General features: G+C 40.0%; 2 protein-coding genes across 3 annotated transcripts in view; one reads left to right on the top strand and one right to left on the bottom strand.

Annotated features, from left to right (window-relative positions):
* Window positions 1-1,717: 1,717 nt before the first annotated feature.
* On the bottom strand, window positions 1,718-17,439 carry LOC137974155 (GPI ethanolamine phosphate transferase 2-like). Its single transcript, XM_068821046.1, has 8 exons — window positions 16,998-17,439; window positions 15,807-15,855; window positions 12,973-13,182; window positions 12,367-12,785; window positions 11,388-11,878; window positions 9,657-10,827; window positions 7,187-7,426; window positions 1,718-2,095 (listed from the first exon to the last, which is right to left on the bottom strand). Exons 1-8 carry the CDS (start codon window positions 17,285-17,287, stop codon window positions 1,852-1,854), a joined length of 3,114 nt encoding a protein of 1,037 aa, XP_068677147.1. The 5' UTR covers window positions 17,288-17,439; the 3' UTR covers window positions 1,718-1,851.
* Window positions 17,440-17,490: 51 nt separating this feature from the next.
* LOC137974156 (protein KRI1 homolog) overlaps window positions 17,491-22,612 on the top strand; it is a 19,231-nt gene continuing 14,109 nt past the window's right edge. Inside the window, exons 1-6 of one of the 2 annotated variants that reach the window (XM_068821048.1) lie at window positions 17,491-17,625; window positions 17,773-17,852; window positions 19,115-19,220; window positions 20,595-20,694; window positions 21,284-21,332; window positions 22,453-22,502. In XM_068821048.1, the coding sequence (XP_068677149.1) occupies window positions 17,529-17,625; window positions 17,773-17,852; window positions 19,115-19,220; window positions 20,595-20,694; window positions 21,284-21,332; window positions 22,453-22,502 (482 nt within the window). In that variant the 5' untranslated portion in view covers window positions 17,491-17,528. Of the gene's footprint in view, window positions 17,626-17,772; window positions 17,853-19,114; window positions 19,221-20,591; window positions 20,695-21,283; window positions 21,333-22,452; window positions 22,503-22,612 lie in introns of both variants that reach the window. The other variant, XM_068821047.1, reaches the window with a different exon arrangement.

Here is a 22,612-nt window from a genome sequence, read left to right as displayed (position 1 = left end):
TAATCTAGTGGATGACCGCAATGAAATAAAAAAAAACAACATGAACACTAGAGCAAATATCGTTCTTTAGGGACCGTTCATTTTTTATGAGAGGGGGGACTGGTGGGATTGGGGGTGAGGGGCAATCAAAAAAACTGGCTTGAAGGGGAGGGGGGGGGGGGGGCACCCGAAAAAAATAATGAAGGAAAGGGGGGAGGGGGGCGGACGAAAAAATTAGATTAAAAATAGGATAAGAGATGTTAACAAATTGAAGAAAAAGTGTGCTCTTTTATTATAACAAATATGCTAAAACAGTTCCAGGGTAACAAGAAAACTTCTCGACAGCTTTTTTTATTTTGACAGTGAACGTGCCATAATAACAGTCTTGAATATTAACAACTTTGTCGCTCTTGCTTTTGTCGCCTCAGACGAGGAATATGTAGGCGAGAGGCCAGTTACAACACGCTCAGGACGAGCAGTAACAAGGAGAGCTGAAATTGACTTTTCATTCTTTTGAGTGAGGATTTGTTAAAAGCAGCTTTCTAGCTTTCAGGTTTCTTTCGATAAATTACGTTAAATGTAACAAAACGAAATTCTAATGCAGTAACATTTTTAATGCCGTATGTATTTTTTTTTATTCAAGGGAGGGGGGGGGGAAGCCCTTTCAAAAAAATACTCTGATGAGGGGGGGGGGGGGAGCATGCGAAAAAAATCGGTCCATATTGGACAATATTGGACTTCTTCTGAAGACAAAGTAAAAACATTGGCACAGCGAACAAATAGCCTCACGCTAGCTTGTACCATTTTCACAGCGAACAAATAGCCTCCCGTTTAGTGTACCATTGACTACAAAGATAAGTTCTTTATCTGTTGCGTTCTTTTGTTTTTTTATTGTTAAACAGTCTGTTTCTTTGTAATGGTCTTAATATATCTTTTGTTCAACTAGCCATATTAGCGATCGTATTCATTGCCTTCTTGTATATATAGTTCTGTTCCAGTTATACGAGATTTGATATCATCAGTGGACACTATGATCAGCTCTTTAGAAAATAATTGTGATGTAGTTTAAAAGGCTGTACAGTTATCTGTGATTGTCACCGCAATGATAATAAAGACTTGATTCCAAACGAGAAATACAGGTCTTGATATGGAAAGAGCTACAAATGACGCTTTTCGATCTAATGGGAATCGATAAGCATTTTGAACAGAGATTTTGATGAAGCTGTTTGAAACGGAGCAATCAGTTATTTTGTAATGCAGTGATAGAGGTCTCTGCATACCTCACACAAAAAAGATTTACAAAACGCACCCTCTTAAAGAGGAGTCGATAACCTGGTGCGGCGACTACATTCATTCATTCATTGGTGTTTATGGCCTGTTTTAATTCTTAAAATTTCCTCGAACCACAATATAAACTTTTGGTCTCCCCCGGGGGTTGGAGGGGGGAAGCTCGTCGTAGGGGGGAAGCTCGTCGTAGGGTTTAGGGCTGTAAATTTCGGATTTTGGTCTCAATTAGGGTGTTCTGGGCAAAACGCAATCATTTGTAACCGCGAAGGGCGTGTTTAGGGCTGCACGCTAAGAAATAAAATATGTTTTAAATAAGGCCTCTTTTAGGGGTAAAAAAAAACGCCTGGGCTACGCCCAGATTGGTCTCCTTTAGGGGTTTAATTCACAATTTCCGACAAGACTCTTCGCCCCTTCATATGCAAATTCCCCCCTTCCCCCACCCCCGGGGGAGGGGCTGATCTCCAGTAATAGTGTATCACATTAAAGTTGTCGTCATCATCATCTTCTATGACGTTTAAAAGTTAAAATAATTATTGTAATCCGCGGTTTAAGTTAAACCTTGTTTACTGAACCGGCCCGTAGTTTTCACTTTGTCTTCTCAAGGTCCAACCGTGTTATTCTCATTAGGAAATGCATCAAACAAAGAACAGTGCCAACGGATAAAGTGCTCAACAGGGTTTTCGTTGCCTCGTACAGCAACTTCGGCGAAAACACGCTCCAAACGAACAGGTGATACCGCTGACTAAATACCAACGTGCAATAGACGCTCAAGACCAAAGACTGGGAGAGAAGGATGACGTAGCACGCTTGGAGAAGAGACTTCTGTAAACTATAAAGAAATGATTAAACGTTGAATTAGCCTTATATAGTTCCTTGCCGCTGCTTGCTTCCTTGAAATATTCCCTCGGTAGTTGTAATAATCACGGAGTTGATAAGAAACTAAGCCGGACCGCAACGCCAAAGAAAAAGTATAACTTTGAGTTATACGATAGCGATAGTATTTTACGATTATTCCATTTCCTTCACGTTGAGCCAAATGGGTGAATTATCCTATAACTAGACTGAAACGACCGCTTTCAACGTAAAGATAGAGAATAAAATACTCTTTGTTGTAAAGAATCCATGTGCACGGAATAGAGCGATTTACAGTTGAGCGTAGATTATTTTTTCATTGCTGTGATTTTCAGTACAATGCTGGGTGCTCGGCCTAAAATAAGAACAAATCGATTGTCATGTTTTCGCGCGCTTAGTAGTAGGGAGTTTAAGAAACGAACATAGCTATGGAAACAGCAACGCCAGAAAGCAAAAGAGGAACAATAATGGAACTGCGCGTGCAGCATACATTTTTGTTTATTTCCCTTTAAATTTATACTCAACAAATCAACAACGTGAAAAGGGGAAATTTTGGGTTTTGGCGAAAACAACGTGAGCATTTAAGAGTGATTTATTCATTCTCTATCTTTATTTCAAAACCGTTAGTAACAATCCACTTTACGGATTCTGCACCCATGTTACATAACGTAAACAAGATGGAACGATGGCGAAGTACTTAATAACGCACAAGTCATTTTTGAAGTGACGTTTTCGGCGGCACATTAGAGACCTTTAGCAACGAACTTATCGGGCCATACCGCGAACCGCGAACCTCAGGAAATCACGTGATCTTGTCCTTGCCGTCACGTTTGCAGTCTGCGGTTCGAGTTTCAACTTCAAGACACCGTTCTTGCGGTAAGTGATTTACGGTAGCGTTTTATTATTTAAGAATTATTCGCCGAAGGCGAAGTAATTATCGGTGAATATTCACCAAGACGAAGTCGAGGTCAATATTCGCCGATAATCACGGAGCCTGAGGCGAATAATTGTTTCAGTATAAATACACAGGTGATTATTTCAAAAAAAGAGGGAAAAAAAAAAACATTTCAACGCGAAATCATCTTCACTAACCGTGGCAAAACGACTACTGGCAGCCATTTTGTCCGTCGAGGTGATTATCGGCTGATAATCCGAGATAGCGAGCCAATGAGAGCGCGCGATTTTGTATAATCACCTGTGTATTTATACTAAAGCCAGAGATCAATCAGACCACCGCTTGACCATATCAATCATGTTGTTACATCTGTTTGCTATCTATCGGGAACAATTTTGAAGATCAAATATTAGTTTTGGGAGAATTTTAGCTGTTTGATTTGAGAGAAGTTGTAGCAATGAAAAATCCAAGACGGCGGCGTCGATGTGCATAACAGGAACGGCTTGCTAAAGTTCAAAATCGAGCTAACCTGTAACGGCAAACGACTAACCGCAAACCGCGGTTTGCGGTATATCCCGAAAACTTCGGTGATAAAGGTCTCTATTTATAGGGAGGTTACGCAAGGACGACGACAGCTACTACGAAAACGCCACAAAGCAATAACTTTAATGAGCAAAAACAAAAACTCTGCACGCCGTGCACGTGCGTTTTTCATTTTGGTACATTTCTTTGCCGTCCTCGTCCTGACAACAGGCAGTTTAACGGGAGCTTAAGCAACGACAACGGCGACGGCAACGAGAACTTCATCTCAAAATATAAATTTGCGTTATTTTAATCGCTTCGTGACTATTTCAACGTTTTTAATATGACAAGGGTGTGGTAATTCCTCAAAGATGAGACCAGTCGGAACGGCACTTCATTTTTGGCGAGAAAATGAAAATTTATCCTGACGTGCTGACGTTCTTCATAAAACCAAAAACTTGGCTATTTCACGTTGTTGTTTTGCTGACGACGGCAACGAAATGGACAAAAGTGAAAAACGCACGTGCAGGGCGTGCAAAGCTATTGTTTTTACCCACTAAATATGCAAAATTGTGACGTTCTCGTTGCCGTCGCCGTTGTCGTTGCTTAAGCTCCCTTAAGAAACGACGACGGCTACGGCAACGACAACGCCAAAAGCAGTAATATTATTGGTTTAAAGAACCAAAATGATCGTGCTGCACGTGCGGCACGCATTTTTGAACAATTCCCTCCCGTACTCGTCAAAACTACTACGTGAAATGACCGCAATTTTAAGGTTTTGACGACAACGTGGACAAACTACGGCGATTCTTTCAGTCTCACTCTTTACTTCAAATCTATTCGTACCAATCCAGTTATAGCACACTTCGCTCATATTGAATAATATAGACAAGATGGAATAATCATGAAGTACTTAGAATAGCTCAAACTTATAATTGAAGTGACTTTTTCGTCGCCGTAGCCGTCGTGGTTTCTTAAACTCCCTAATGACGTGAATTGACCAATTAAATTTCAGGTTGTGTAGAGGACGTGAGAACACGACGAAACATTTTTAACTTTCTCCTCAAACAACCACACAATTCATGCCATTTTTATTCCTGCAAATGTTGATACACACTTTCCATTCCGAACGACTTGGGGTTATAACGAAGTTATTACAATAACGGGAAATAATATTTTTTTAGACGACGTTCTCGTTGGTGTCGTCCTCGTCCTTGCGTAAGCTCCTCAATACTTAAACTCCCTACTAGGGACTTAAGTTAAGATCTACGAGGGCGCACGTTAACGCTTTGGACTGTTTGTAAGTCTTTTGCGATTATTCCATATCGTTCACGTCGTCACGGTGCAATGTGTATGTGGGCGAAGTTAGTATCCTAAAGATAAACTAGTACCAGCGGTTACAAAGTAAAACAGAGAATAAAAGGTTCACATTTGCTTGTTCACGTTGTGTGGAAACCTCAGATACCGCAAAAATATGTGCAAAAATGCATGCCACTCATAGAGCACGATTTTTTCCCTCTTTTAACCAATGATGTTAGGGACTTTGAGACCTGCGACGTGGTCGTCAACGACAACGCCACAAAACAACAATATCATTTGGTTAAAAGAGGAAAAAGGATCATGCTGCACGTGTGACGCGCATTTCACCACATATTTTTGTGGTACTCTTCACAACGACGTGAAATCACTAAATTCGAGGTTATGACGACAACGTGAGCTTACAAATGTGAATCTTTCATTTTCTCTTTTTACTCAGAAACGGCTCGTACCGTTTTATCATTTTTAGGTTACTTAGTCCACATTGTACGACATGAACGACGCTGGTTAGTGCTAACCATGCTTCGCCCATTTCGGGCCAGATGTTTACGGTAAAACATGTTAAAGAATCGTTGGGTGGCGAAACATTTTCCCGTTTGGTCACCATGTTTTGTGCTGTTTTAACATGTTTTCACGTGTTGGGTACGATTCTCGATTCTGTCAAAAGTTTGTTAAAGTGCCCCTAACCCCAAAATATTTTTTCGCTAAAATGATTCTTTGCACCTGTTCGAAACGCAATGCGGCCATTTTTTCATTTTTCTAATAAATCCTGCCATTTTATAGGCTTCGAAAGTTGCAAAAATCCAAGCATCTTTTGTTCACGACTGAGTCAGAAGGGGAGTGGGTCTATTCCTGATGTGACGTCAAAAACTGATTTACATGCATTAAGTGTTTGTAAACATGCATGCAAAGTAGATTGTGACGTCAAATCAGGAATAGACCCACTCCCCTTCTGACTCGGTCGTGAACAAAAGATGCTTGGATTTTCGCAACTTTCGAAGCCAAAAAAATGGCAAAATTTGCTAGAAAAAGGAAAAAATGATCGCAATGCGTCTCGAACAGGTGTAAAGATTCATTTAAGCGAAAGAAATATTTTGGGGTGAGGGGCACTTTAAAGCAACGTAAAACATTTCATTTGTTCTCGTGTTTGGTGACCGATGTTTTGCACATTTTGACAGATACTCAAAACATGTTTGACGCACGCAAGCGTACTGGGTACTAGTTTGTTGTATCTATGGATACGGTGTCGTGTCATGATCAGTAGGAACCTTGAGATCTACGACGGTAAAGGCGACGGCAATGCCACAAAACAATGATATCATTGGTTAAAAAGGAGCATAAATAATCGGGCTGCACCTGCAGCACAGATTTTACCACATATTTTTGCGGTCCTCTGCATAACGACGACGTGAAATCACCAAATTTTAGGTTTTGACGACAACGTAAGCATGCAACCGAGAATCTTTCATTCTCTGTTTTCACTCTGAAACCGCTCTCATCGATTTACTTCTAAGATACTTCGCCCACATTGTACGACGTGAATAATATATTTTGAGGTGACATTTTCGTTGGAAGTCTGCAGAAGCAAAACCCGAACCCTAAACCCAACGATAATCTTCGATGAAATATGTCAGTGTTCGGGAGAGTCAAACTGGTCTAAGAATTTCGGGTCTACGTTGCCAGACAGCCACAGATTTTTTTACTAAAACATCGCCTAAGAGATTCGCAACCATGGGAAATGTAGTGCCTTATGTTTTCGGAAGGGATATTTTTACAATTTTTGGCACTTAAAAAGCTCCCCAAGCAGTTTCGGAGGAGCAAATGGTTCGGCTGGAAGTTCTTAGAAGGTAACGTCACACGTTTCAGCTAGCAATTTCTGAAATGAAGATTTCATTCCCTAAAATTTTCGGAGACTTCAATTCTTCTTGGTGATAAAAACATCTCTTTACACAGCCTTTATACATTACAAGGAGCCTAGAAATTAATGTCTCTCAAAGGCTTTTGGCTTAATTTTCTGGTTGGATGCCCTTGACAAGAGTAAGCGATGACTAGTTTAGTTTAGCGCTTGCGATGTAAACCACGTGCCGTTTTAATAGACCTTATTCACGATGGCCGCCATATTGGATTTACTATTATCATGCAAATTAGCTTCACACTTGTGAGGGGGCAAACAACACAAGTTCGAGAGGTTGTAACGAACATCTTAGCCACACAGATGATTTGTTTTACGTTAATTGAATGTGTATCACTTAAGTACTAAAATAGAATGATATACAAGTTACTTCCTGCTTACGGTGAAATCGAAATCTCTGTTAAAACTAAAGTAAAACGTACCTTGTGACATCCCTGGCATTTCGAACTACTGACAAAACTCCAGCGACCATCCACAGACAGGGTCCACAGTACGTGGCTACATACGTAAGAGGTAGCATAACACCAGGGACAAAATCCTCCAGACCCACGTAACCCGCTGAGATATCGACAGACGCCAGGCTATTGGAGTTGCCCAGAGAGAAGTACATCGCATGGCCCATCCACAGAGAGCTCAGAACGATTGCCCAAGGCTTCTCTTCGCTAAAAGAAAAGAGAGGCGGCAATTAAGCAGAGATTAACGACACATGGTAAAAGAACGGTTTACATGCGAATCATTGGACCAGTTTTTCTAAGGCGCTTATTAAGCTAATCCTGGATTAAGGGAACCTTGAATTGCAATTACTGATCAGAAAAAGTTTTCTCAAGATTTTAGACTCCAAAAGCGACTAGGCCTTTGCTGCCTTTCAGCATAAAATTACAAGGTTAAGCTTCTTGATGGGCAAAATTTAAGCCTCCATTTGCAGTAATCACACGCAGCAGTATTCCCCATTTAATATATGTCATAGACACATGTATGTTGAAAATAAATAGTTTAGAGTTTTGTTGTACGCTTTACAAGGACCCCGTTGAATTTAATTTCCTCTATTGCCTTATACTTTGTTAGGTTATTGCTGTATTATTTATGGAATTAAAGGCAGATATTTTCGGGATATTTAGGGAAAAAATCGGGAATTTCCGGAAGCATATTTAGCAATTTTACGTGACACATAAAAATTGGCGCGAATTTTGGCGCATCCGCGTCGCGTACACAAATTTCGTTCTTAACTCGCTGAGGTTAACTTTTCTGGGGAAAAAAGCTATGCGTTTTAGCAGCATCTACAATCTAAAACCCAGTCTGAAAGCTGGCAAGAAGTTTTTAAAAACGACTGTTTAGACACCGAATAATGAACAACAGCGATAGCACGAACCAGCTGCTTTCAGTTACAAGGAGAAAACGGCCCTTGAAGTAAGCTTTCGTATTATTCAATGTAACACTTGTAATGTGTAATACGGTACTTTCAGACACTGGCATTGATAGACACTGTTCATTATTATCTTTACTTAAACCTAAACTACTTCCTTTAAGGGATTTTTAGGGGACTTTTTTTCCGTGTAAGTGTTGCTTCTTTATATTATATTGTTGCATGTATACAGAAGCAACGCTGATATCGAAAAAAACTCCCCGAAACATCGCTTTAAGAGGCAGAAAACACGCAAAGGACAAGAAACCTCAGACATGAAGCAAGGTAAGCAGTTTAATCATAAAAATTACAATTTCCTCGATTGTGATTGGTTTAAAAAAACTCCTATTTTTTCCATAAATTCACTTGCCAAGTGGTTATCGGACAGTTCAATAAGCCAATCACATTCAAAGTTGCGATGGACTAGCATCCCATCCAGGGGGGAGAAGAAATACTCCTAGTCGCTTCATGCTACGGAAACCGGGGATACAGTGTAGGCTTCGGCGTGTTCGGCCACTGGCTTGTAACCAGACTTTACCTTTTTTACCTTTATTCAAAGTTGTAGTTTAAATCAAGCAATCACAGCCTTGGTTTCAATCACCACAGAAACAGTGTACGGACTCCCAAATTGGGGCTTTCTTTCTTTGTTTCAGAGCGACATTAAACAATTTACACCTCCTTTGTCGGTCTTCTAATGTAATTTTCCCTTTCTTTTATAAATCGGCTCTTCTTTCTCGGAAATTGTAATTTTTATGATTAATTGGTATTAGTATCACCCAACTAGTGGACTAATGCAAATGCTGCATTTTGATTGACTACGCTACTAGAGGACCATTAGTAATAGTCCTCGAGTAGCGAAAAGCGTGACGATTTCTTTCGTTTTATTCCCAAATAAATATTTCTTCAACTTGCATTTGCCAACTTTTTTATTGCCTTTTCTGCCCGACTAGTTGGGTGATACTAAAACAATTAGACCCTTCGCCCTCAAGGGCCACGGGTCAATAGCCCATGAGGCGAAGCCGAATGGGCTATTGACCCGTAGCCCGCAAGGGCTACGGGTCTAATTGTTAAATAGAACTGAGTGATGTCCATTTTGATCTGTAATCATACTGCTACTGCTACGCGGTCGTCCGATTTTGTTATCACTTGCATGATTACAGTCTGAATTGGACATCACTCAGTCCTATTACCATTACTTAAATACAAAATGCGCTCATACTTTTCGCTTTCACGTAGTTATTTTGCGAAATACAAGACCTTAAATTTTTCTGCACACGATTTGGGGTATCTGTGGTTTGACTTCTAATTTATGGCTTTGTAATGATCGCACGAAATCATTACCAAGACAACTTTTCGTGGGCACCGAGCGGAATGAGTTAAGGCGAGATCGGTTGCGAGTGCAATCGCGCAACCGAGAATGCTATACCTGGTCAATTACGCATACCTCCACGGACGACAATTTATCCTTGCAACGGTTAAATCATACGTACCTGTTCCAGAGTATTTCACTCATCAAATTTTCTTGAACGACAAAGACAGCCAACATTGCAACGTTATGAGGTCGTTGTAAGAGTATTTGTAAAAGCAAAAAACCGCAGACAAGTCCCTCAAACGATATAGATATATCATAGATATACTCTTTGAAAATTCGTCTCCTTTCACTGTTTCTGGTGTTATATAACTGAATCACATTCCACACCACTATGGTTGCCACGCAACAATATGAAAGACGCGCCTCGATAATCCCCTTTGTGATTGGTTTATTTGGTAGCCATAGTAACTGTAAATTCCCTGTGACAGTGCGATAGAGATAAGCATGCGCAGTACCGATGATGAATACTACCGAAGTTACAATGTCTTGGCGGCTGTAGCGAAAGCAAATAATGAACAACAATGATAAGAAATAGGTCACAGATAACGCTGTCTTATTATCTGGCTTAACAAGCCAATCTCCAATATCGGGTCTGTCGGCCCATTTTATCCCAGTCTGGTTCCAAGCTCGACATAATCTTCTTAAACCCAAGAAAAGAAGGATAACAAAAGAAATCCGCAACAATTCATTCCTAGGCGTCTCTCTGTGTGTCCCCTCCCTTGAGAAATGTGCACTTTCGTTTGAGACCGCTTCTGTGATGGCTCCATCTCTAATTTCATAACAATCTATCTTTTCGCCAGCAAAGGTGCCATGACTTTTGCGACACCCGTCGTTCATAAAATACTTTTCATGATTAAATGATTTAAAACTCTTACAAGTCCGATAAGTTTTGTTCTCCGCACCTTCCGACTGGAAGCCATTTTCTTTGCCTAAATCTGAATAGCCTAGTTTCTTCCTTGTCCAGAATGATGTATTTTTCTCGGAGAACACAACAATAACTAACGTCGACGTAAAGAAATACCAAGTTTGATGTTCCTCTTCGACAAAACTACTAGACAAAAGGCTCAAAGTATGCAGCAACGTTCCTGCTACCAGGAAGCTATGAGGCCATCTTTGGAAAATTGCTGCAGACGTCGATAAAATTGATGATAGGAAAGATAAGTGGTTGGATAGCAATCGTGGGAAGTAAAGCAAAACGGATGAAATCGTAACTCCCGTCTGCAAAGTAATTACTGCTGTGTAAACCAATGATTCAACACTATTCGCTGAACATAATACGTCACTTCCACCTGAAAGGAAAAAAAAACACAGTCGCTATCATTCACCATCATCCGATTAGCTTTATGGTACATCACGGACGAAGTGCAAGGCGCATGCTCGCCCCTGACAGTTTGCTCGCAAGTCATTTCCTATCTGAGTCATTCGCAAGGTTGGGTTTACAATCGACCAGTGACCGAGATACGACAAAGATATGTGACGAGAGAAGCGTTAATAAAGGCGAGGGTTGAGGTACAGCCGATACCAATACTAGCTTCTTGAATACTACTGAAACTTTTCCAGCTTCAGCTCGTATATAACACATAAGAGGTATCCGTAAGCCAAACTTCCCGAATTTTTGTACACAACAGTACGCTAAACTTACAACTGGTACTGCGCGCGCGCGCCTGAAGCATAAACTCCCACAGAAGCCTTACGTGGCCTTTCCACCCGTCCAAGATGTCATTGGGTTTTTAATAAGGCAAACCTTGACCTAAGCTCGTGTGGACACTGTGCCAGAATCACTCACTCCAAATCACCATGTTTGAAAAAAGGCGGGCCTTAGTCCTTTTAAGCATCTATTATTCCTTACCGGTCCATGTACTGGAACAAGTCAATAAATGAAGAATAGCAACACACAGCACGACACCGCTTAGAACAAAAGCACTTGTCACGATTGCGCTGGGCCGATCTTCAGTCCTCTTTTGTGATGAAAGTTCAAACAAGCCACAGGAAAGCCAAAACAGGGTTTGCACAAGAATTCCCATCCCACAGACCATTGCATGGAGGTCATATCTTGACAACGAGACAGTCATGTGACTGCTCATCTTTTCAAGTGCCAGAATGTACTGCTTAGCAACCTTTCCGGCCATGGTCTCAATAAGTTTCCCGTTTCGATCGGTAGCTGATGATCTCAGCCAATCAGAATGCAGTTTAATAGCATGTTGAAATTCCCACAAGCTGTTAGTCGAGTGGCCATTTGCAATGAGTGTTTGAGACAGTTGATGGGCATTCAGCTGCAGAGCTCTTAGCTTCTCCCTTGATGAATGAAAGTGAAAGAGGTCTGGGATGGCAACACCAATACTGTGAATACAACAACAATAGCACATTTAGTAACTAAGAAAAAAGTTCTAACTTTATGAAGAAGCAATCATTCAAGAGTACTTCCATGTTGTATAGAGAAGTTATTTTTCTAAAGGAACTTGTGTGCTGCATTGGTGGAAAGGAAAATACAAAATTTTGGTCTTATCGAATGAGGTAATAAAGGTAAATTAAGCACCGTAAGAAAGATTTGCGAGTAATAAAATTTAAAATATCTCATTGGACGATTTAGTGTGTATTACGGTAGGACAGTTTTACGAGTCTCGCCGTATTTTGGGGAGCCCGTAAGCACTACATTATTAGCAAGTGAATAATTAGTCAACAAACGAGAATGTGCGACAGATATGTATGTGACAAGCGCGGTGCAAACAACAGCATCTCAACTAGTCAAACCGGTTCTCGACTAATAATCAGAAAACGCATTGACAAAGTATCACACTAAGCTAATTCCATGCAGTTTAGTCAATTACCTGCTTTGAGGTACTGGAAGCCCCAGAAGGAGACTCAAGCTTGGCACCAAATCAATTTGTTGAACTTGTTTCCTGGAAAAAATGCCACCCTCACCATGTTCAAACAAAGGGCTCAAAAACACTAAGGGTGTGCTTGTCTCTGGTAATGATGCACCGCCATGGCTGCCAGCGTCACTCATTCCGTGGTCACCACAGAGCACCAACAAAGAAGGGGCCTCATTCTCATGATCCCAACTAAGCATAGCTTTGTAAAGGCGTTCCATGATGTTGTCCATCTCAAGTAGCTTTGGTTCAATTAAGGGACTGGATGGCCCAGCAATGTGTCCTATATGGTCAAGGCCTAGGAAGTGAAGAATCATTACATCCCAATCGTTGCTTCTAAGTTCTTTATCAATGTGCCTTGTTACATTGTTATCAACCTGAGGAATAACAGTAAAAAAGAAGGCACTCGATTCTCTCTGCCTTTGCTTTCTGTGTAAGGTGAACAATAATATTAATTTATCACATAAGCCACTGATAAATGCACGTCCAGAAATGTGAATAATTATAAGAACTTCTGTTTCCAGTTTATACCCATTCCAAAACTTGGTTCTGTTTTCTTTTTACCTCAGTGTAATCTGTGACAAAGAATGACGTTGTTCCATCCATTCGTATAAAGTGTTCCGGGAAAAGCTTTATCCATGTGTCGTCGCCATAGAATACAATCTTCTTGTCTGCCTGCTTCATCTGGTCAATCAGGTTATCTTCTTGTAAAGAATTTGAATCCATGTTGAAAACCATATCAATAAAACCTGGAATTCCACCAGTAACAAGTGCCTGCAAGAAAAGAAAATAGCTTTCTTTGCATTATTTCTACAAACTGTTGACTGACACATCGGTTGCGTGTCAATACGTTGATTGCATATCACTAAATGAAATCCAAATTTTGTTACCATTTCCCTTTTCTGTGTATAAGAAAAGTGATCAGAATACATGTAAGTCCAATAAACTTTAAACTCTCATTACCCCACACTACCCTACCCTGTAATACACCTTGGTGAGGGGCCATGACTTGTTCATTTCTAATACAAGTGACACTGCCAGGTGATGCAAATAAACTTTCCTTCCCTATTCACTTTTTACAAGCATGCAAAGTGTTTCCACCACATGTAGCTGGGGAGACTATACGAGTACCGGTACATACAAATGTAGAGGTAATGTTGGTTTCCACACAGGGTTCGTACCCTTTTTAGGACCAAAAAGTCAAGGACTTTTCAAGGACATTCCAGGACCCTACTTTCAAATTTCAAGGACTTTTAATTAAATAGGAATTTACCACAAACCAAGCAAAATTCAAGAACGTTATACTTTATTTACCTGAACATTTGTTTTCACTGGCTTTCATTTACTTTAAGACCTTAAAGCATTAATATTTTTCAATCTTGATCAATAAAAAATCAAGAACTTTCAAGGACCAGAATCAATTTCAAGTACTTTCAAGGCCTTGAAATCGGACTTTTGGAATCCAAGGGTTTTCAAGACGCGTACGAACCCTGTCCACAGGAAAGCAGAACCTACATGTAGAGTAACTGATCAAAAGACTCTTGGAGCAGAGTAGAGAATCACAAACTCAGCCTACGTATAAACTACTGAAAGAATGTAGATATTTGAAGTGCAGGCTAAACATGAAAGAGAGAAACAGGAACAGTGACATGAGTCCTACAAATTGACCTGCTCCCAACTGAGTGGCTTCATAGCCCAGTTGGTAGAGCATTGCATTGGAATCACAGAGATCATGGGTTCCAATCGCGTTAGAGCCACCTGAGTTTTCCAGGTGTTTTACAAGACACATTATTATATGGCTTGTGTTTGTAGCCGATATAACGTGCGCTCTGATTGGCTAATTGTGACTGAATTGTAGGGCATTATTCTCCCGTAATGCCCACGGGCCGATTACAGGCTTGCAAAAACAAAGCAAATGGTAATTAAAAACCCATATAATAAACTACTTACTAACCGAGCTAGCTCGAGCCGCACTGGGGAATATTGGCCCTCCATCGTTTTTGTACAGACCTCGCTGCGCTCGGTCCGTACTGCCACGACCTCGGGCCAGTATTCCCCAGTACGGCCCTCGCGCTCGGTTAGTAAGAAGTTAATATTATTGCTTAAATTGTTTTGATAAGTGTGAGGATCATTTCTCTCTTTCAATCATATACATGTATATGTAAATTGTTGCCATGTTGAGTAAAAAAAAAAGAGCTGTAACCATGCATTAGAGGACATACTAATTATTTGAAAAGTGGTACAGTAAAAAAGATTGTCTGGTTAAAAGGATTAAAGCATAAGCTTTCGGCTATCAGTCTATAGCCTTAAATGAATGAAAAAGTTGGAACGTGAATGGAAGTGAAGACAAAATGGGAGTATTGAAATCATCCCATTTTGCTATAATTAGACATCATTTACATTTTATCCCCTAGATTTTTTCACACTTCTTTTATATTCTAGTTTTCGCAGCCCTTTACATACATACATGTATAATAATTTCCATTCATGCTCCATCTTTTTTATTCGTTTAAGGCTTTAAGACTGATAGCCAAAAGCTTATGTTTTAGTCCTTTTAACCAGAGAACGTTTTCACCTCTTTTCAAATATTGCCATGTCACTGAATCGAACTCAAGACACAGTTCTGAGAGGCAAGTGTTTCCAACACTGATGACAGCATCAGCAGCGCCAGTCACATTCCCCACCCTCAATTTTATTTAACCCTTTCACCCATTGATGAGTAAATTGTCTGGCGTTAGACAGAGTAAAATGTTGCTCTTAGGGGGGAAAGGGTTAACCCATTGACCCCTGGGAGTGAGACTTGACAGATTTTACAATGTCTGACACAACACGATTTTACTCGTCAACTGGGGGTGTCATAGGCCCGGGGTGGGTACTGCCATATATGGACTACATAGGTATGTGCCGCTGTAAAGGGTATGGTATTCAAGCAGTGTACTCTAGCATAGAGTATACAAATCATAGCCTTTCGGTCTAGAAAAGAGTATCATTTTTCACAAAACTGAACAGTGGGTTGAAGATTTTATCAAGACTAAGGAAACCAGAAATTCCCACTCAAGAATATAAAAAAATCAAATCGGCAAAGTTTAAGTTAACGTAACTCAGCCACAACAGTGTCAATAAATGGCTATCATGAAACTCCTCTGGATATTATTAACTGTCAAGAATCAGAATTTAGACAGAAATTGGTGGGAGTTTACTCTAGTATAGGGTAGCAAAATTCAGCTGAACTAGCTCTGGTATAGGCTAAGGGTTCCAGGGTCCCAGTGGCACATCCCCACCCAGAAATTCCCCCCGGTGTCCTAGGGCACCTGAGCTAGGGTTCAACGGATTAATCTTTGTTCTAAAAAGAATTTCTTCTTCATCGTACTGTGGTCATCATTCTTATGTCAACTGACCTTTATTCGTGGCAAAGTTACTGTTGGTGGATGCGCCCTTGCCAAAAAGCTGCAGAATGTAAATATACCAAATTGAGTGAATTTTTGTGATAAAATGGAAGCAAAGATTTACCTTTTTACAACTGCAGCAAATCTTAACCATTATTTTTCTCATCAAAATGTTTTAAAATTCTGCTTTGGACATTACTTTTTGTGTGTTTGTGGCAGTGTAGCAAGAATATTGGAGAGGGAAGATGGCTAATAGCCTTCACCAAAAAGTTGAAGAAAAGGGAGAGGTGTATCTCAGATGACCTCTCTCTGCTATGCCATGTTGGCACAAATGTAGAATACACATGTATATTCCTAGCAGTGATGCTGGAAATATAAATTCACAAATAGCCATCTAACTAACATACGTGTAAAATTAATAACCAAATTGCAACAGAAACCCACAAGGGTTGAAACGTGTAACGGCCCCTTGTGTGCTGGGAAACAAGCTTCTGAATGTTCAATTTGCTAAGTACCATATTTGGAACAACAAGAGCGAGGGGTTTCCAAATATGGTACTTAGCACTGAGACATTCAACTAATCAGTTCGCACTGAATATTCGGAAGCTGTGAACGCCCGTTACACGTTTCAACCCTTACGGGTTTCTGATTGCAATCTACAAGACATACCCCATTCCCTCTGGGGGAACGTGGTGACAGGGGAGGGCTCGCTAATGGTTTTACCAGGCTATTTTAAGGTGTTTAAGGGCAGAGGTATTTACATGAGACTGGGATGAACTCAGACCGGTTTGAACTTGTACCACTATGAAATTTTTGGCAGCTGTTTACGCGAAACCGGGATGAAATGCTTGGCGCCTGGTTTCAAGACAAAATATGTTGTGTCTAAGAAATATTATATGGCTGACCCAAAAGCATACAGGCTTGAAGTTTCTAGACCCGGCCTGAGCTTTGTTGAGAACGCTTTAAACTCATACCGGTACGAGAATCTCAGACCAGTCTGAGTTCATTGTCAGGCCGGTCTTATGTAAACGCATGGATAGAAATCTATGGAGGCCGATACAAACTCATGCTGGTCTGAGTTTGTCCCGGTTTAATTTCATGTACAGTAAATACATGTACCCCCTTAGATTGGAGTGCAAACAATTTTCCCGTTCTGACTATATGCACTGTGTTTTTACATTGTACATCAATTTTTCCGTCTACCTGAATGACTCGTTTCTTCTTATCATCTCCTGTGTAAAAGGCATCTTGAATCGTTCATTGAAGACGAAATCTGCCCTCAAAGCATCAATCAACATGATGATCAATCTTCCAAACTTTGGAGGAGGAGGAGGACTCGATTTCTCCTCTGACGGCTCCACAGGAAGTTGTTCGTGCGTTGCCCTTCCTTTTGAAGCTTTCTTCAATGGAAAGAATCCCCTTAGAAAAAGCGAAAGACCTATGATTTGACAAAATAGGAGAAGGACTAGAAGGGAACTGTGACCAAAGAGCATCTTGGTACTCGAAAAAAAGCGACAGAGAAGTTATCCTAAACTAGGCAAATTAAAATCTAAAACAGAAATCAAGATGAATTTAAAATGGTCCGTAAAAAAGGAACCAATATAAAAGTCATCTCGTACGATTTTGTCCGACATTTTTCAAAGCTACTGCGATCCTCAACGCTTGCGGTTACACGCAGAAAGGAATAGATACGTTAAATATTTTGCCTAAAATGACACAGATCCAGCAACCAAGATGGCGTGGAATAGCACGGAAGATTTTAAAATCACTGTAAACAAAGATTTTGCTGAGAAACTCCAAAAACAAAAGGAAAAAGTAGAACTCAACCACTGTAAGTATTGAACTACTTTACTGAATCGAAAAATTCGTACCATCCGACAAGGGAATCGTTTGAAAACCTCCAGTTTGTATCTATTGCAAACGTAGACGGATTTGCACGTGCCGTGCTGCCAACACAATCTTCTAACTGTTTTTACAGTAAAAGAGAAGTTTGGAGATGACTTTCTTGATGATGAATCAGAGTCGAGCTCCTGTGAATCAGAAGATGAAGATGGAAGAGTGAGTAATTATAATTTTTGGCAAGCAATTCTTAGGCTAAAATTAATTAATAATGGAGGACTCTCATTGGCTGGTTTTTGGTCCGGATTTTACAGTACGGACCATCACCATGGAAACGAGCAGTTTCCGTATTTTTTCTCTCTCCTGAGGAATTCAAGTTAAGTGAAACACAAAAAGTTTTCAAAAAGCGGATTGGCTCCCGAGCAAGCCAAATTTAGTTTTACATCAAAGTTCATTTTTCATTTCAAAGTTCGCTGATGGAAGAAGAAGATTACAAACATTCATGAAGCGGAGAATTGTCTGATCACTCACAGAAACAATGCCATATAATAAACAATTATTTTACTAACATCACTTGCTCGGGACGGTACTGGGGAATGTTGGCCCAAGGTCGTTTTTGTACAGACCTCGTTGCTGCGCTCAGTCCGTACCGCAATGACCTCGGGACTATAGGGAGCTTACGAAACAAGGATGACGATAGCTATGAGGACTTCATTTAAAAATACAAGATCACATTAGTTCATATCACCACGAAACTATTTCATGTCGTGTAGCATTAAAAATGTGTAGTAACTGTCGAGGAATTAAACTGGTATGAGTGGGTTCGAAGTGTAGAGAGAGAACTGAAAATTCATCGTCATGTGCTAACGTCCTCCACAGAACCTTGAGTATGGTTATTTCACGTCGTCATTTTGGAGATGATGGCAAAGAAGTGTACCAAAATGCAAAATGCACGTGCAGAGCCATTGTTTTTGCTCACTAAACCTATTGTTTTGTAGCCTTGTCGTTGCCGTCAGCGTCGTCATTTCGTAAGCTCCCTAATATTCCCCAGTACGTCCCTTGCGCTCAGTTAGTAAGAAGTTGGTTTTTTTTTTTCGAAAATGCTTAATTTCAACACAAATCAAGTGTCTTACATTGTACTACTTTTAAATAATTATTTTAATCCTTCACTGATACCATTTTTTTTGGGGAAACTGTCATAGATGCCTACCCATTCAATCATCCATCACAGTTCTCTCTGTATTCTAGAGCATGGGTCAATTTTGATTAAGAACCCTTGGGAAAGAAAGATAAGCTGCAAAGTTAGGCTAATGTCAGGAAATAAATATATTTCACTGAAATGACTGCTTCTGGACTTTTTCTTGCAACATGTTGGCCACTAGACTGTGGAAAATAAAACAGAGATACAATGTACCGTACCGTGAAGTTAGCATTTCATTGTACTGTCATTCACATGGCCTTTCATTGCTTATTATTTACAGGAGGTTACGGCAGAGAAAGAGAAAGATTTCCTGACTGTCCTCTCTATGATAAAGAACAAAGACCCCAAGATTTATTCCAAGAATGTCAACTTCTATCATGAAGATGGTATGAGAATACTTATATTTGGATTTGAGATGTCCAGAAATACAAATGTGATTTGATCTAGGTGGAGAATTTATAGTTTTAAGTGCAAATGTAAACTTTGCTGTAACAATGCTATTTGAGACGAAATGTTGAGTGCATTTTAATTAGCATTGCTGTAAATCTACCCATCAAAGTGACATGGTGTGTCAAATGAAAGTCATTGAAGGAAATGAGTAAAATTAAGGACGGCGCCTATCAATTAAAGATATTTTTTCCCGGGTGTGTGATTATGCTGGAAATGTAGATCTTAACAAGTGTTGTTGAAATCCGAAAAGAAAATTGGGGGTAACCACGCAATTTTCAAATAGAATTCATGAATAATATTTGTAAAAAGTTTCAAAATACATAGCAATGTATGGCGTCCTTTCTCAAATTGGAGCTTAATTATCTCTCAAAAATGCATGGTTACCCCCAATTTTCTTTTTGGATACCAAAAGTACTTACTAAGATTTACTTTCTCCAGATAGTTTTAAACCACGCAAAAATATCCGTGTATTAGTAAGCATCGCCGATAGGAAATCCGATTATCTGGAGATGCGCAGAACCTATGCGCAATAACAATAGTAGGCGCCGTTCTTAATGTGTAATGTTTTACATGTGGAACCGGTGGAGGAGTTGTGTGAAGAGGTGGAAGCAGTGAGAGGTTTCTGTTATTTGGTGGATAGGGTGAATGCAAGTGGTGGTTGCGAGGCAGCTGTGACAGCAAGATCAAGAATTGGCTGGGTGAAGTTCAGGGAATGTGGACAGTTGCTGAACTCAAAAAGGTTCTCGCTGAAGATGAAAGGAATGGTTTATCGGAGTTGTGTATGAGTGGCGATGTTATATGGGAGTGAGACATGGTGTCTGAGGGAAAATGAGATAGCAGTTTTGAGAAGGACTGAGAGAGCAATGGTGAGAGCAAAGTGTGGTGCAAAACTGATGGAGAAAAAGAGGACAGAGGACCTGATGGAGATGTTGAGATTGAAGGAAACAGTGGTTCATATGGCAAAGGCAAGTGGAGTGAGATGGCACGGGCATGTGTTGAGGAGGGATGATGGGCATGTTCTGAGAAAAGCGTTGGAGTTCGAAGTGAAGGGCAAGAGGAAGCGAGGACGACCAAAGAAGACGTGGAAGACGCAAGTGGGGAAGGAGAGCAAGAGCGTGGGTTTGGAGAAAAAGGGCACCATGAATCTAGCGAGATGGAGAGTGGGAGTTAGAAAGATTGCTGACAAAGTGGGGTAAATCCGGCCACCCCCGTTTACGGGGATAAACCCGAATCAAAATTGGATTGATGATGATGATCTAGGAAGGTGAATTTTCCAAAAGGTGATTTTGTTTCCCCTTTTTAAATAGAAGACAGTTCTTCATCTGAAGAGAGTAATAAAGAGGACAACAAACATACGAAGCCCTTGTATTTGAAAGATTTTGAGAGGAAGATGTTGCTGGAGAAGGGAAGGTAAGTGAGGTTGTACAGGATGCGAGTCATGCGAGTCAACATGGGAGCAACGCGGTTATTGAAAGCTAACCATTAAGAATTTTTTAAATGGGTGCATAGACTTAAAACACTGTTTGTCAGCGCTATTTGAAACATGTGCTCAGACTAAATGTGAGACTTGCACATGGCTCTCTGTCTTGCAGTTTGTCAAGACCGAAGGTTAAACATGTAAGTGACAGTACAGTGCTGTAAAAACTACAAGGCAGGATTCTTAAATGCAATTCCACTGATTGAAAATAATATTAGTGTTCTTTATCATCTCACATGGTTATGAACATTGAAGGGCTATGAGATTGGGCGTACAGTATGGTTTATCATCCTTAATGGAGAAGACCTGAAAATCTAACAGTTACTCTTTGCAAGTGTAATAATTGCAAAAGCAGCGCTTTCTCCTCAGTTATTTTAAGACTCTGAGTGTTATTGTGGCCAAAGTTTGAACCCATGACTTCTCATGCAATAGTCGGATGTTCAAACAACTGAACCAACCGACTGGTAATTCAATTTTTATGTTTTTTTTCTAAAAAGTTGTTTTGGATTTTTAATTTGACAGTGAAGCATTTCTGAGTGATGAAGAAATAGATGAAGACAAGATGCATGAGGTAAGCCTGTGTAACAGAGACAACAGAAGGATTATAATAAAGTTTCGATGTTTAACCCTTTCACTCCTGTGGGGTTACCCATTGACGATGTTTGACCCTTTCACTCCTGTGGGGTTCCCCATTGACTAGTAAAATTGTCTGGCGTTAGACAGAGTAAAATCTGTAAGTCTCAGTGGCCCTTATAGGAGTGAAAGAGTTAATTAATCCAGGCTCTGAATGGTTAACCCATTGACTCCCAGGGGTTCCCCATTGACGAATAAAATTGTCTGGTGTTAGACAGAGTAAAATACTAAGTATGGCTGGTTCCAGCTGGATTGGGAGCCAATAATAGTACAAATGAAAGTACAAATGCCCGGCTCATGTGACTTGTAGGATTTGGAAAAATTAATAAAGTTTTCTGGAAATTTTAGAAGAATACATGATGAAATTAAAGTACATGTATTTCCTGTGATCTGTTCTGGGGATCGTCTTCTCATGAATTTGACTGTGGTCCATTCATACAGCACAACAAATGCAGCAGCAGTTTGTGTGGTGGCTACTTACATGTAATTCATACATGTAGTTCCTCCCTTCCTGGAAGGATTTGTGATAGCTACATATGTAGACCCTTCAACATTTAGTTTCTCCAATCATCAATTATTCGTATCATAGTTATGCTTTCATATTTTTTCTGTGTTATCATTGGTTGACAAACATTATTACATAATTATTATTTTGGGTACAAGAGCAAGAACTTGTTTATGGTCCAGATGGAACTTCCAAAAACTCATTAATAATTCATGAGCCTGATAGCCTATCAAAACACCGATAAAACTTCATGTGCATGAGCTTTATAACCTGGTAAAACATTCTTCGTTAGTATTCTTTGCATAAAGAATTCTCTTAAGGCATACCCTGTTTTTCTTGTATGCTAATGTTTTCCTCTTACAATTTGAACCATTTTTCTGAGTCCAGAAGGACATGCTTTTTGTGGAGTGTTTTTGAAGCCATTAAAAAAACTTGCAGCACAAGTTTTATCAGGTCTAAAAGCACTTTGCTATTGCCTTGTGTTTTTACACCTTATAAAACACTGCTGCCCGTTTTTTAAACATAAGGTTCCTTAAATTTTGTTTCCTTTTAGGGAAGGGCATCACTTACTTTTGTGGAGGAGCAGAAACAACTAAAGGAAAGGCAAGAAATTGACACTTTTTTCTCCAACATGCTGGTGTCCAGATAAATTATTTCCTTGGCAGAAATTACTTGAAAGTGAAAAAAGCTTAATCACTGGTTCATTAAGTTCT

The sequence above is a fragment of the Montipora foliosa genome, chromosome 10 (assembly GCF_036669935.1).
Source record: "Montipora foliosa isolate CH-2021 chromosome 10, ASM3666993v2, whole genome shotgun sequence".
NCBI lineage: Eukaryota > Metazoa > Cnidaria > Anthozoa > Scleractinia > Acroporidae > Montipora > Montipora foliosa.
This window is presented reverse-complemented; position numbering and strand designations above follow the sequence as displayed.